Source organism: Miniopterus schreibersii, assembly GCF_964146895.1.
Source record: "Miniopterus schreibersii genome assembly, chromosome: 2".
In the NCBI taxonomy this organism is placed as follows: Eukaryota; Metazoa; Chordata; class Mammalia; order Chiroptera; family Miniopteridae; genus Miniopterus; species Miniopterus schreibersii.
The window spans coordinates 49,849,173-49,864,250 of NC_138102.1; the positions used below are offsets into that span (position 1 = coordinate 49,849,173).

Here is a 15,078-nt window from a genome sequence, read left to right on the forward strand (position 1 = left end):
AGCTGAGAGCGGCAGAAAGTTGTTTTGAAAAATTGCAAGGTAGAGCCCGTCCTCTCTCTTCCAGCTCTGACTGCACCGTGTTTGCAGGCTGGGTAGGGTTTTGTCTTTAGACGGAAAACTTGGCCCCCGCCCCACCCTCCGGGAAAGAGTCCGGAATTTTAAAACCGCCTTTATTGGTCTTCCTCTCACGATTATGACTCTTTCACTTAAATTTTCAGGATCCTCGATACCTGTACTAAACCGCCTTCCCTTCCATTCTCGGGAGTCTTCAGCCCCCGAGCCGGGGAAAGTGTTTTGTCTGTCTGTTTTTCGGTAATGAAAGGAACGCAGGCAGGACGGGCGAGCCGCGGCGCCCGCGCGTTCCCAAGCGCGTTTCCGTTCGCTCTGGCGGCGGGCTGTGGCCCCGCCGGGCTGCCGTAGCCGGCCTCGCCTTCTCCCGGTCGCCGCAGGGCTCCGCGGTCGGCGGGACTTCCGTGTTGGCGGGATTCTGAACGCTGCCATGGCTCAGACCGTGCAGAACGTTACATTGTCCCTCACTCTGCCCATCACGTGCCACATTTGCCTGGGGAAGGTAATGGGTGATTCCGGGCACGGCTACGAAACGGGATCGGGTATGAAGTGGCTCGCCGGAGCCCAGCGCGGTCTCCGCGTGCGGCGGGGACGGGGCGTGAGGCGCCGGGATGGGCGAGGACGCCAACCCCCGTTCTCCTCGGGGCGACCGGAGGCCGCGTCCCGGGGGACCGAGGGAGCGCGCGGTGATGAATGGGTTCGTCCGCGCGCCTTTCCGAGGACGATGACAGCGCCTGGGGTCTGAAGGGAGGGCGGCGGGGCGGCCGTGCCACCGCGGGCCGCCGCCTCTGGCCGACGCGGGCGTGAGGGGGCTTGGTCCCGCACGCCTCGCAGCGGTGGCCGACGCCCCTGAGCCCCTGGTGGCCCCGCGTGGAGCCCGTGCAGGCACCTCTCGCGGGCCCCCGCCTCAGGCTCCGTGGTCCCCCGCGCGGCTGGCGGGTTCACGCTCCGGGGCCTACAGTGCCTGTTAGGGAGCCCTGTCCATTTCCAGGATCCTTCTCTTTTGCTCAGCCCGGCCCTGAGTGCCTTGGCTCTGAGTTCAGCGTTTGAACACGAAGCAGCACGTGGCCCTGAACGGTGTGTAGAACGAGAGGCGAGGTCTTTCCTTCCGAGGACGACCGTCGCGGGAAAGAATCCCCTCTCTTTGTGATGCGAGAGGCGCCTAGAGTGTTTGTGAAACCGGGGGAAGAAAGCAGTTCTGAATTCGATGCCGGGTTTTAAGTGCCCCGAAGCATTCGTCTCTTTCCTTTCCGTTGGGGCCTCTCATTCGGCTTTTAACAGAGCATTTCTTCAGTAGATCCAGAAGGGAGAAGATAATGGGAACAATTAGATTTTTTTCCCCCCACCCTGAACGGTTTTCACGTTTGTGGGGTGTGTGTGTGCGTTTAGCCCCAAGTGCAGACTGAACCTGAACTTCAGAAGGGAAATGTCTGAGCGCTGGCCGATACCGCCAAGTGCTTTAGGTGTGTGGGGTTCTGTGTGAATTTACTCAGTTCAAGAAGTAGTGGGAAGTCAGCCTTGGAAGCCCCTGGTAACTTGATGCCAATCAGAACGAAATGCCAACAAACTAGCAAATGTGCTGTGAGAGCTATAGGGGGGGGCTTGATCACTTGTGACTGGAGAGATGAAGGATACTGTGTTGGAGGGTGGCATTGGCTGCCACTGCCTGGTACAGGCCCGGGAGGAGGAGGAGGAGGAGGAGGTTTCTATTTGATAGGTGTACATTTGGCCCTCGACACGAAGTTCCCACAAGTATGTGTTACATTCCACGTGCATTTCCTCCAACAGTTGCCTTAAAGGCTGCTAAAAATACCCTTGGGAAATAATTTTTACTTGGTCTTAGTTGTATGGTTATTTCGAGTTCCCATTAGTTCGTAGGCTGTCTTTAGCAATTGCGTTGAAAATGTGTTCTGCCCGGTTCATTTTCCATACTTGTGCTTTTTGTGTTTAACAAAAATTATGCCTAATAGAATATAGTGGTTTGCAGATTACAGGATGCTTTCATTTGTGTTTAATTATTTCATTTATTCCTCTCACCAGGGCTGTGAGATAGAGTGGACTGGTTTCCCCATTTTTTTAAAATAAGAAAACTAAGGCTTACAGCCTTTGGTGTTCGAACCTCTATTGCTGCCATTTGTCTTGAGTAGATTACTTCCTAAAAACTCACTTTAGCTCATCCATGACAGCAGACACTTGGTATCTCTTTCATTTTCTTGTGTTAGTTAAGCTGTATCCTAAAATTAAATTTGATAATAAAAGATTAACAATTTGTAAATAGGCGTTTTTTTCTGTCTCTTATGGAGGCAGAAAAGTGTGGCAATTGAGGGCCTGAGTTTTATGTTCAGACTGCATGAATTCTAATCTACACTCTTCCACTTATTAGTTATACGACCTTATATAGGACAAGTTACCTAATTTCTTTCAGAGCAGTTAGCATATCTGTAAAATGAGAGTGGTAATAGTATCAACACCCATCCTTGTGGTTACTGGAGGGTTAAATGCAGTGCTTAGCATGAAGTCTGGTAATAAGTGTTAGTTTATTAATGTTAAGTCTGGCAGTATTCAATAAATGTTCATCTTTACTGTGGCATGGAGGCAGGCCATCAAACTGAGGAAACCAGACTTTTCTAGGAACTGTTCTTCCCAGGTGCTTTGTGAGGCCAGTGCACTCACTAGATGATTTGCATTCCCAACAGTGGGTCCTCTCTGTTGTGGAAATTGCCACAGTACATTCAGGGGTTTTAACTGGTTCTGTATGATGCCTTTTGTATAGCTGAAGTAGATCAGGTCTGCTTTTGCTACTCATCCTCCCACAAACACTTCTGTTTGTGGGGTTACTGGAGATGGCATGGCCTGGAGTAGCACCATGTTTCCAATGTCACTTCACCTTCCCTGACACTGGTATCTCCTGCTGCCTCTTCCAGATAATCATTCTTGTGCCTCCCTCACCATTTGCCCCAAAATCTTGCCATCAGCAACCTTCTCTTTTGATCAACAGAATTAAGGGGCCATTATTTCGGGAGTATCACTGTGTGTGTGTGTGAGAGTATCACTGTGTGTGTGTGTGTGTGTGTGTGTGTGTGTGTGTGTGTGTGTGTGTGTGTGTGTGTGTGTTGGGGGGTGCATATTACCTTAAAGGAGATGAGGGTGTGGGAGACCTTAAATCTGAAGAGATAATATAGATGCTGGTTGGGATGGGGGTGGGTAAGAATGGCAAGGAAAGCAGTAGTGGAAATTTGTCTTTAGTACTCAAAATTGGAAAGTTTAAGCATTTTCCATTTACTACCTCTGTCTCTACCTCAGTCTTAAAGGTGGATTCTCTGCCCAATAATGTTTAGCAACCTTGCCAATATTGCAAGTAAGAGTTCTATGTGGCCTCAAGAAGTAAGGTACAGATCCTGTGGATTGGTTTATGTGTAACGTATTTTCTTGCCTGTTTCTCCTTAATTTTTTACCATACCTTAGACTAGTGAGCCAGCAGAAATATAGGAATGATCTAGCCCAGGATATCTGTTAAGTGACATTTTGGTACTGCCACCAGAATGCTAGAGACCAGTTTTTCTCTAGATTATTCCAGATGTTTATCTCTTCAATTAGGATTCAAGCTATGAGACCAAATTGTTTTTGTATATAATACTTTTATTGACTGGCTCTGTGTTTTGCCATGAGTGACAGCCAGATGTGGCCTACAGTTAGTTTTAGTAAGAGGTGAAAAATTACAGACTTACAGGGTTAATCACTCTGACCCAGGACTGCCTCCCCTCAGGCCCATTCCAGTACAAGAGCCCCTTTTCCTACTTTGCTTTGTCTTCTCTTCCTCCTTCTCCTCACTAGCCTCAGGGGTGTTACCCTAGGACATAACTTCAACATGCTGACTGCACATGAGTTTGGAATTGTACATTGTCACTTACCCTTGCTATTGTCATCTTGCATTTTTATTTCATAAGAGTACTGTTTTGTTGCCAGAGACCTCATTTGGAATTAAATTAGATATAAAATTTAATAATGTAGGCAAATTATGACTGTTTATGTATCTTGGGAAGATCTTATTAAAGGACATTATTGTGTGATTTGGTGTTGTATTTGCAGAATCTGGACAGGAATTGAGGGAGGGATAGATTCTTTGTATTTTGCTCCTGTAGGTTACAGTCAAGTAAGTAAGCAGTACTATAACATGGTTTAGTAGTTCTTTCTCCTATATAGGTTTCTATACTCCTAAGCTAAATTTAAACCTAGAAATCATTATCTGATAATTACTTAGTCCAAAGAAATGAATTAGTCAACTGTTTCAAAAATCCAACACAATGACAGTGACAGTACCAGATATTGAACAGTGAAAATGGTTCTTCTGTAGGTGACATTGCCAATGGCTCTTAACAGACAGGGTCAAGTAGTCTACCTGGTTGTTCTTGTATATCATTTTGATAGATTAAATGGAAAGATTAAACTTTTGCTTTTCACAGTTTTGCGGTAGCCATTGACATTTGCTTCTTGAAATGCTTTTAGGAACATTATCTCAGCCTTTCATTTTAATATATCAAAATTCACTTTTATTTTAGTGTGTGTGAGGCATTATATCAGGTGCTGTAGGTGAATACAAAGATGAACAGGACACTGCTACTGCCCCCAAAGATCCTGGAGTCTAATATGAAAGGCAAAATGTAAACATCTTTCTAAGTACAGCACAACACAGAAAGAAGTGAACAGTAAATCAGTGCATAAGGAGTACCCTTATAAGGATCAAAAAAAGACCCAGGTACTTGTAAAAGGATTAGTAAAGGCTCTGCAGAGGAGATAGCATTTGATTTTCCCACCTTTTAATAGGAGTGTATGAGGAGAGAATATGAAGAGGCCGTGTTTGGTTTTGGACGTGTTATCGTTGAGGCAGCTACAAGATCCTTACATGGAGTTAGCTCCTGGGCAAGTGGAAATAGAAATATTGTTACCTTTTTCTTTCTTCTTTTGTTTCATTTGTCTGTCTGTTTAGTTTGTTTGAGTTATTGCTATGTGGAAGTCTTTGTGCTTACATCTTTACACTATTAAATCTTAAGCAGCACCTGAATGAAAAGTGTACTAGGTTAAACTACAGTTTGCAGAGGCAGAAACTGATGCCCTTTTCATAAAGGGCTTACTCAAGTTCAAACAGCTCAATAAGTGACATAGCGGGAGTTGGCCCCAGGTTTATTTCTCAATGCTTAAGCACTGCCACTTACTGAGATCCTGTTATAAAGGATTCTCAGAAGTTTTCACCATAGAAAATATGTTAACACTGCTTGATATATGAGATTAAGAGAGAAATAGAACTATGTCATATAAGATGGCTTTAAGACAAAACATTAGAGAAAGCAGCTATACCACCTCCAGTATTTGACTCTAAGCATTTCAGTGTCTGATGCTCTTCCTATCATACCTACTCTCCAGCAATACTTCACCTTTACCCAGACCCATCCATTGACTCTATGACTCTCACTTTTTCACTGTCATTTCCATTCAAGTATTCATTTCCCTTTTTAACCATGGTCATTTATTATCATCAGTCCCTTGTCTCTTCCTCCTTGGCAGAACTTCAACTTTTTACTTCCTGCCTGAACCTGAGTAATTAAAACTTGGTAAGAAAAATACTCACCTATGTTAATTGGTCTTTACAGTCAGAACCTCAGACCTCAAATAGGAACTCAACAGTAAATTTACTTTCTCATTTTTCAAAATACCTGCTTTATTCTCCTATTTTCTCAAGTTGATGTCCTTCACTTCTTACTTTCAGCTGGTAACCTCACCTCTTATTTAATGAAAAAATATAAGCATTTAGAACAGTTGCAGCATTTCTCTACTCTTACTATCAACAGTTTTTCCAAACCATCTGTGTTAATTCTCACACCCTTAGTCTTCCCTTTTCTTACAATGGAAGACAGATTCTCACTCCTGTATAAGCCCAAATCTCCCCATTCTGCTTTGGATCTCATTTTCCTTACTTCTTAGGAATTTTGCTATCTGTGGCTCAAATCCCTCTCCCACAGGTAGAGAAAGGGCTTAGTCCACAAAGAATGTCCTCCACTTCTTCAAAAGCCAGTCAAAAGCACAGGTTATTACCAGTACTTCTTAGTGACTGACTATAAATCAGAGGTCCCCACTCCCCCCTCCATGGGTTCAATTAATTTGCTAGAACAGCTCACAGAACTCATGAAAACCCATTTACCCACTAGAATATTGGTTTATTACAAGGGTTATTAAAGGATACAAATTAATAGCCAGATGAAGAGATACAGTAAAAGTATCATGTAAATCAAGTGAAAACCTAAACATTTCTTTTTTGTTTTTATTGTTAAGTTTGAGCTGTTTGAAGAATATTAAATCATTATTCCCTCTGTCAAGTTCCCTAAGTTGAATTGAATGTTAAATACTATCTTAATAGCAATTACTTCATTCATCAAACCTTTATTGAGTACCTACTGTGTACTAGGCTGTCTTCTAGGCACCTGGGATTTAGGAATGAACGAAACTAAGGAAGTTCTTGCTCTCACGGAGCCTCCATTCTAATAGGGGAGATAGACAATAAATATGAAAACAAATATATAATTTCAGGTAGAAAGCTAAAGCAATTTCTCTCTTCTATCTTCCCTCTGGGGAGACAGATAATAAATATGTGAACAACCAAAGCATACCAGCAGGTACAAAACTAAAGCAAATTCTCTCTTTATTTTCCCTCTGATAAACAACTAAACATAGTGAAAATAGTTAACCCTGAGCAAGCCACATAAGTTTTTCACACCTGGGTTTCCTTATTTGTAAAGTGTATTTACTCTTTACTTCACAGGGTTATTTAAAAACAAAGCAAAACAAAAACAGAGGAGACAATATATGTGAAAGCCCTTTGTAAAATATATGACTATGTAAATGTAAAGTATTATTACTATATGTACTTGTTTAAATGGAGTCAGAGATTTGTGCATTTGGTGTATGTCAGTATGTGTCAGCATTGTTTGCTGTTTAGATTTTATGCCTGCTGAGAATGGTACTCATGTCTTTTAGGGTTGTTTTAGCTTTCATTCCTCATTCATTTGGGAGACTTCCTAGTAAGCTGTCAGTGCTTAATTGTTGGTTGCTCTTGCTCTGTAACATAGTAGAATCAATTGAGGGAAGGAGTCAAGTATCAGATGGGTGCTTGGACTAAATGATCTTTCAAGAACCTTCTGTTTCTCATTTCATAATTCTAAAATAGAATAGTTGAAGGAAAATTGTCCCAGCTTTAATGGAACAAAGTGCATTTTCTTTTTGGACATGAGTGTAGTTTGGAACAAAATAAAACCATTTCATAATCCGGGGGGGGGGGGGGCAAAAGGTTTACAGTTGTGGGTATGTGAAGCATGGTTTATTCTCGTATTATTTATTAATTATTGTATTTTCCATATGAACAACTGTAAACCTACTTTTGCCCCCACCCTGTATGTCAGAAGTTTCCATCTCTATGACCAGATATCTCAGCTAGTATCTCTGTTAAACATAGATAAGAAACAATGTGGTAGCAGAAGCAGCTATTCTGCTTCTACATCTACTCTGCTGTACTCTAGAGAAGCAGTTTGTTTGCTCTTAACTAAACCTATTGGGATTCTAGTTATGACCATGCCCTGTACTAAAAGTAATGTTTCTTTTTTTAAAAGGTACGCCAGCCTGTCATATGCATCAACAACCATGTATTTTGTTCAATTTGTATCGATTTGTGGTTGAAGAATAATAGCCAGTGTCCAGCTTGCAGAGTCCCCATCACTCCTGAAAATCCTTGCAAAGAGATTATTGGTAAGGGCCTACTTTCTAAACACATAAAAATAGATTTGAAACAATTTCTAAATAGTGTATATTTGGAGGAAGACCAAAATAGACAACTTTCAATGATGTTATTTTGCCAATATCAGACTGGCAAAATAACATCATATGTATAGTCATATGTATAGTCTATAAGTGGAACAACTGAGGAGCACAAGGAATTATGAGAAATCTTAGAGTTTTGTGGAACTTATATTCTGGTAGGGGTTGTGCATGTGGACCAAAATATTATTGGTTTAAAGCAGCAGATGCTAAAGGCCAAGAAAAAGCCCAGAGTGTTCAGACAAGAAAGACTACCTAGCAACATCAAGAAAGGTTTCAGGAAGCAGGTGGCCTTTATGGTGGAATTTAAGGATGGATAAAATTTCAACTGGTAAAGGTTAGGGAGGGCATTTTATGCAGAGAGAATAGCGTGAACTAAAGTTTAGAGGTAAGAAAACAAAAAGCACGTTTTTGGAAATTATCAGTAGTCTACTTTAGGATTGACTACTGAAATAAGACTGAAAAGGTAAATTGAAACTTTATTTCAGAGAATCCTGAGTCACAGATTAAATCAGAGACTTATTCTATGGGCAAGAAGAAGGATGAGGTGGCATGATCCAAGTGCTTAAAGAAAATTATTCAGTTGATCATTTGTAGGTTGGACTGTAGTGGAGAGACAGGATGTGAGACAGTCAGGTAGGAGGTTCTTGCCCAGGTGAGAGGGAATGTGAGTCTGGATTAAGGGTAAAAAAGAACATTCAGTTCCATACTATTGCAGGTAAGAGGAGGAATAAAACTTGAACTAGAAGACCCTTGAAAACTAAAACATTTAAAGAACTCTTTTAGTGTTGAATTTTTATTCTGCTCATACAAGTTATTTCTCTTAGATTGCAGAAATTTAAGTGATTTTTATTTGGTTTTGCTTCAGGAAAAATTGAAAGTGAATCTGTCATTAGCTATGTATCGGAAACACCTTTTAGAAACCTTAAGAAGTCATCGTGTTAGTCCCAAATTAGTGAAAATAGACTTAAATAAGATTTTCACAATGGAAATGGAAAGGAAGATATGTGCTAGAATAAAAGAACTAGTAGGACTTTGAAACTAAGAGATCTGAAGGAGGAATCACAGATGGCTTCAAGGTTTCTTCCTTGGATACCTAGATGAAGTCTGATAGAGGAATATCTTTCTGCTGTGCTGCATACTGTAATGTTAACCTCTCTGCATCTAGTTTTTTACCTGTACTGAACTTCACCAAGGAGTCAAATCTTTTCTTACAAAATGTGAGGTTAGATGATTAAAATAATTTGAATGTTTAACCCTTCTCCTGCCTTCATTCATTCATATCTAAGTGGTATTTCATAAATTCTTCCAAGTAAAATAGTTCATTTATCCTTGCATTTGGATAGAATGTCCTGAAAAAGGACATCTGTAAAAGCCTTTGCAATTATGATGCTAAGAACAAAGAAGGTAATGATAGCATAAGCGAAGAGCTCTTGGGAAGAATTCATTTTGAGTGTATTTGTAACGAGTCATTATTGGCATACAATAATGCTGTGATTTATAATCCATTGTAACTAGGTTGTTAAAATCAGTGAAACGACACATTAATCTTTTTAGTGTGTTACCAGTAATTAGGTTTGTTTGAATGAATGCTTAGATGATAATAATATAGATTATAATGTGTATATATTATATATTATGATATATAGATAATATAGATTTATAATTATATATTAAGTATATAAGTAATATATAATTTGTTGGTTGAATATAATCATTGCTTTTATCATTATTTAAGAATTGTCTGGTATTCAAAATTTGCAGTAGTTCAAATGTGGTAATAAAACATATCATTTACCTTTAGTGAGTTTACTATAATAAGATACATAGGTAAGTAAACTCAACATGATATTTTACTGAAGGATTTCTTATGATGTTATTTGATACTTATCTTTTTTCAGGGTTGAGATAGAGAAAAGACCAAGGTGGCAGCCTCAAGTATGTATATAAGTAGAAATTAAGCTAGGGAACTATCTAAAACAGTAAGAAAAGGGTTCATTTTCATTTTTATTCTGCCTGAATTAGAATGAAAAGTTAGGTGTGTTTTTTTTCACCTAGGAGGGACAAGTGAAAGTGAACCTATGCTAAGCCATACAGTCCGGAAGCACCTTCGGAAAACCAGACTTGAGTTACTCCACAAAGAATATGAGGTAAATAATAATTAAAATTTAAAATGATGATAGCATTGAATTCAAGGTAAAGCTGGGCTATCTCAGGCCCTGGACTTCTTAGAGTAAACATCCAATGAAATCTTATTTAAATGACAATTTAAAAATATTTTATTTGATAAATTCTTTTCCCTATCCTATTTTAAATGGAGGAAAGGAACAGATAGAAGCATTTCCTTTTTTTCTTTTAATTTAAAAAATCTGTTCTCAACAGACGCATCATTTTGTAAGTATTTGCTCTCTCAAGAAGTTGGATCATAAGAGAAACCCTCTTATAAAAGTCAGTCTTCCAGCCCCCACAAGGTGTTATGAATGCTCTGGTAATCAGTGACTGCAGTCTTCATTCTGTTTTTGTTTCTGCCTATAAATTCAGATAACTATAATCCTGATCAGTTCTGGTAAAGTAAATATACCTATGTCAACTACCGAGGACATTTTTGCCTTAAAGTATGGTATTCCTTTTTCTTTTTTTTTGCATATAAAATAGTGAAAATAGTGTGGTTTTTTAAAAATAAAAATTGTATATGTTTAAGGTACACAACATGATGTTTTGATATACACACATATATATATATATAGTGAAATGATTACATCAGTCAAGCTAGTTAATATGCCCATCCCCTCTCAGCAAATTGCCTGTGTACAACACAGTATTATTATATATAGTTATCATGCCATATATTAGATCTCTAGATTTATTTATCCTACATAATTGCAACATTGTACCCTTTAACCCATCTCCCCACTTCTCTCACCTCCCCACGGTTTAACTCTCTGCTTTTATGTATTTGACTTTTTCAGATTCCACATACAAGTGAGATCATGTAGTAGTTTTCTTTCTGTGAAAGTGATTTGACGTGGTGATGGAATTATTCCAAATTAGCTCCATTGCTAATGAAATACATAGACTTTTGAATAGTAAACATTAAGCCCAATTGTTCTTTTATGTTGACTAAAGGGGGGGTATTACTGATCTCTCTCTCTTTTTTAAGAAAATATATTTTTATTGATTTCAGAGAAAGGAAGGGAGAGAGAGATAGAAACATCAATGATGAGAGAGAGTCATTGATTGGCTGCCTCCTGCATGCCCCCTGCTGGGGATCCAGCCGAAACCCTGACAGGGAATCAAACCACAGTCTCCTGGATCTTAGGCTGATGCTCAACGGCCGAGTGATGCCAGCCTGGCTGATCTCTTCTTTTAATACAAAATATCTTTAAGTTAAACTATATACATGAAAACTACTTTAGCTGCCTCAAAATTTGTTTTGAAATAAAGTGGAGCATGAAGAAATGACTGAATAAATGTTCATTCATATATGTGTTTTTCTGCTTATATTTGTTTATTCATTAATATATTAATTCAAACAAAGTGATTTTCTTATTTTATTATGCTATTTAACATGAAATGTATTGTAATTTAAAATAGTACTATTGTTAATTCTAAAATGTGTTCTTATATACTTAATGAATATTTATCATACTTAGGTACTAATCAAATATACCTTTAGGAGACCACTGGCATATTGAGCTACTTGGAGTTTATTTTCTAACAGTAGAATTTCTCACAGTCTTAGTTTAAGAAGGAGTACCTATTTTAGATGAATAAATGATATCACAGAAAAGGATCCTAGCCCAAATGTTTAACATTTGGATTTAAAATAATAAGCAGTTCCAGATGGTGAAATCTAATACTGTACAGATACTTAGAATAGTCACAGTGGTTATTGAAGAAGTAGAATATAGAAAGTTAAAATTAGCTACAGGTATTATTCTGAAATGGAAAGTGGAAGGAAGTAGCATATGGTTTCAACACCTACTTCAACTATAGAAGAAACAATATAAACATCAATCAAAACTATAATCACCTTCATCAACACTGTATTTTTAAATTTCCCTTAATAAAGCAATTAAGCATGCCTTAGAATTTTCTTCTGAGGAATCTACTTCCTTGTTGAATTCATATGACTTTTGTTTCCTGGATATCTTAAATAGAATCAAAGATTTGTCATTTTATTTTTTAAAACTACAAACTATTATTGAATTTAAATGAAATCAGTGGGAATGCCAGTTTTTATCTGAGTTGAAACACATTTTGAGAATTTCAACTGTTTGTGACTTTCTGCCTACAAAACTATTCTGATATGTAAAGAATCCTTGTATCTACAGAATTCTGAGCATAAAATTTTTTAAAATTTATTTTATTGTTGAGAGTATTGTATAAAATAAAAAAAACACATAGGCTCAGGTTAGCATATATATGTGCTTAGTGCTTGTGTCTACCTAATAGTTATGCAATGCTTTTTCAGGATGAAATAGATTGTCTGCAGAAAGAGGTAGAAGAGCTTAAGAGTAAAAATCTCAGCTTGGAGTCACAGATCAAGACTATTCTAGATCCTTTAACCTTGATTCAGGGCAACCAAAATGAAGACAAACATCCAGTTTCAGATAATCCAAGTAAAATTGACCCAGAGACTGTAGCAGAGTGGAAGAAAAAACTTAGAACAGCTAATGAAATCTATGAAAAAGTGAAAGATGATGTGGATAAGTTAAAGGAGGTAAGTTGTGATTGTTTTTAAAATTTTAATATATATAGTTTTAAAATTTCTATTATAGTTGTTTTTTAAATTCTGTAATATTGTAAGTACCTTCAAAAGTATAAATAGCCATATTATCTTGACACATCTTTAGGTGATTTGTGGGGAAAGGACAAAAATCCCTGAATGAGCAATAGGAAAAGTTTTTCTCCTTAAATGTCATTAGCTGCCAAGAAATATCAGGTGATTCCATTTGTGACTATAATTGGAGACTCTGTAGTGCTTCTGTATGAGTTTGCATCTTGTAGGAGAGTGACATCAACTTAAAGTATATGTTTCTATTTCCCCTCTTTGTGGTTACCTTAACTATTTTTAGGCTTACGTCACTGACTGCCCTGTATGCATAAAAACAAACACATATCCATCTCCCTACTTATAAAATGAAACACTTGGACCATATCCTTTCTAGCACTACCATTCTCTGATATTTAAGATTGTAAATAGTTAAAGACTTAATGACCAATTCCAAGAGAGCTATGAGTAGCCTCTTTAGACTACTTTATGCAAAAGAATATTGTGCCTTATGAGGAGGGTTCATTTTTTTCCATTATTTTTCCATCCATTCAATAAGATAGAGAAAGCATAGGTGAAAAAGCCAAACCTCTAGGATTTTCCAGTTTAGGAAAGGAGATGAGATCCATGCAACCAGCACTAAAGATTATAATCAGGTGCTGTGGAGCTTTGTTGGCCAAAGGGACATCTTTAGCTTGACTTCAAGTTTATCCACAGTGGAGTCGTGTACTGAATGGAGATGGTTTTGTGGTATCTGGTCCACAGCAATCCATTTGACCTATCTGCATTCCCTTAAAATACTGTTATTTTGCTGAATTACTAAATCCTATCTCCTAAAATCATTAATGAGCTCCATATGATATTTTTAAGTACTACCACATACTCGCCCTCAGATCCTTAGTTAGGTTAATTAGCAGAGAAATATCTGCAACTTAGTGTAAATACTAAGCTATTTTCACAAAACCACACACTCAAAAAATGCTGTTTTGGCTCAGAAAAGGTCCAGATAAGAGAAAGAGGGAGTTTATGCTTTTAGAGACAAAAAGAAACTACAGACATAATTGCACTGAGCTTATTACAAGTTTAGGGGAAGTGTGTAGTTTTTTTGGTATTGGTGGCCAACTTTAGCATGTTGATTTGTCTAAGAAGAGGACACAAAAAGGAAAGAGCTGAAAACTAAACAGTATTTATCGATCTATCATATCCCTTTAACTTCCCGTCCTCTTCTTGAGCCATCAGTAAGTTCTTTATGGTCTCCTTTATAGTTTTTAAACATCATTTAAGTTTTTGGCAATAACTGTTTCTTAGAGCATTAGGCTCGATAAGAAAACTTTACTCTGGGCTCCTGAGAGTGGTGTGGGGGATATATGTAAAAGAAAAGTACATAAAGCACAGTTTTTCTTTGCTTTTTAAAAGACCACATGTTAAATTCAATAGTCAAAGCTATCCTGAGACCTCAGAATTATTTGGGATATTTAATAAGCCATTTTGGATGCCTAGTGATGGTGTTAGTTGGTACTAGGCAATAAACTGGGGTATAAATGAATTTAAAAATATGGACTACAGAGGCAAACTTGAATGTGAAATACAAAATAATAATGTACTATAAATCAAATACAGGAGTACAAAAGATTCAGAATAAAGGACTACTTAGAATGAGTGAAATTGACTTTTTTTCTGATGTTTTCAGGACAGAGTGAGTTTTGAACCATTATGAGGCTAGTATCATTACCCAGTCGGTATTGACAGTACAAAATAGGAAGACTTCATTACTCTTTTAGATGCAACAGATGGGCAGAACTCTGCCCTGCGTAGTCTTTACCTTCCTAATCCTCCTGAACTTGAAAATATCTCTTGATATTTGAGGAACTAACCAGCCCATAAAGAGAATATTAGAGAGCCACAGGACTGGTGAGAGACCTTGAAATATAGCGGTACAATACAGAGGGGATGGAGAAAAGAAATCTCAAATGAGTTTCTAATTTAAGCTTATCATCATCATCAAAAACATTCACTAAGTGCCTCCTCCTCTTATGGTGCTGTGCTTGAGAGCTTAATTCATTGTCTGTGTCTATGAGGAAGTAAATGACTTTCTTATATCTTCAGAGAGGCAGTAATGGTGTTTATCAGTCACTTAAAGAATTAACCCTCCACAGTCCTGGTTGGTTTACAACCAGCAAGACAAGCAGGTGCTCAGAGTCCAAAAGGAACCTGGGAGAATCTAAGAGAGTTGGGCTTTGTGCCCAAAAGAATGTTCTCTGCCTTGCTTCTCTTGTCATTCTTTTAAGGTATTTGTATGTGGATGGCTAAGTAATATAGTCAGAAGTTCTGGAAGTTAGTCAAAAACATTGGTCAAATTTTTTTTTATTTAA

General features: G+C 38.2%; 1 protein-coding gene across 2 annotated transcripts in view; it reads left to right on the top strand.

The window, feature by feature from the left end:
* The first annotated feature begins 381 nt into the window (after window positions 1-381).
* OBI1 (ORC ubiquitin ligase 1) overlaps window positions 382-15,078 on the top strand; it is a 34,835-nt gene continuing 20,138 nt past the window's right edge. Inside the window, exons 1-4 of one of the 2 annotated variants that reach the window (XM_081130738.1) lie at window positions 382-611; window positions 7,728-7,863; window positions 9,991-10,082; window positions 12,407-12,655. In XM_081130738.1, coding sequence (XP_080986864.1) covers window positions 10,014-10,082; window positions 12,407-12,655 — 318 coding nt within the window. In that variant the 5' untranslated portion in view covers window positions 382-611; window positions 7,728-7,863; window positions 9,991-10,013. The remainder of the gene's footprint in view (window positions 612-7,727; window positions 7,864-9,990; window positions 10,083-12,406; window positions 12,656-15,078) is intronic. The other variant, XM_081130737.1, reaches the window with a different exon arrangement.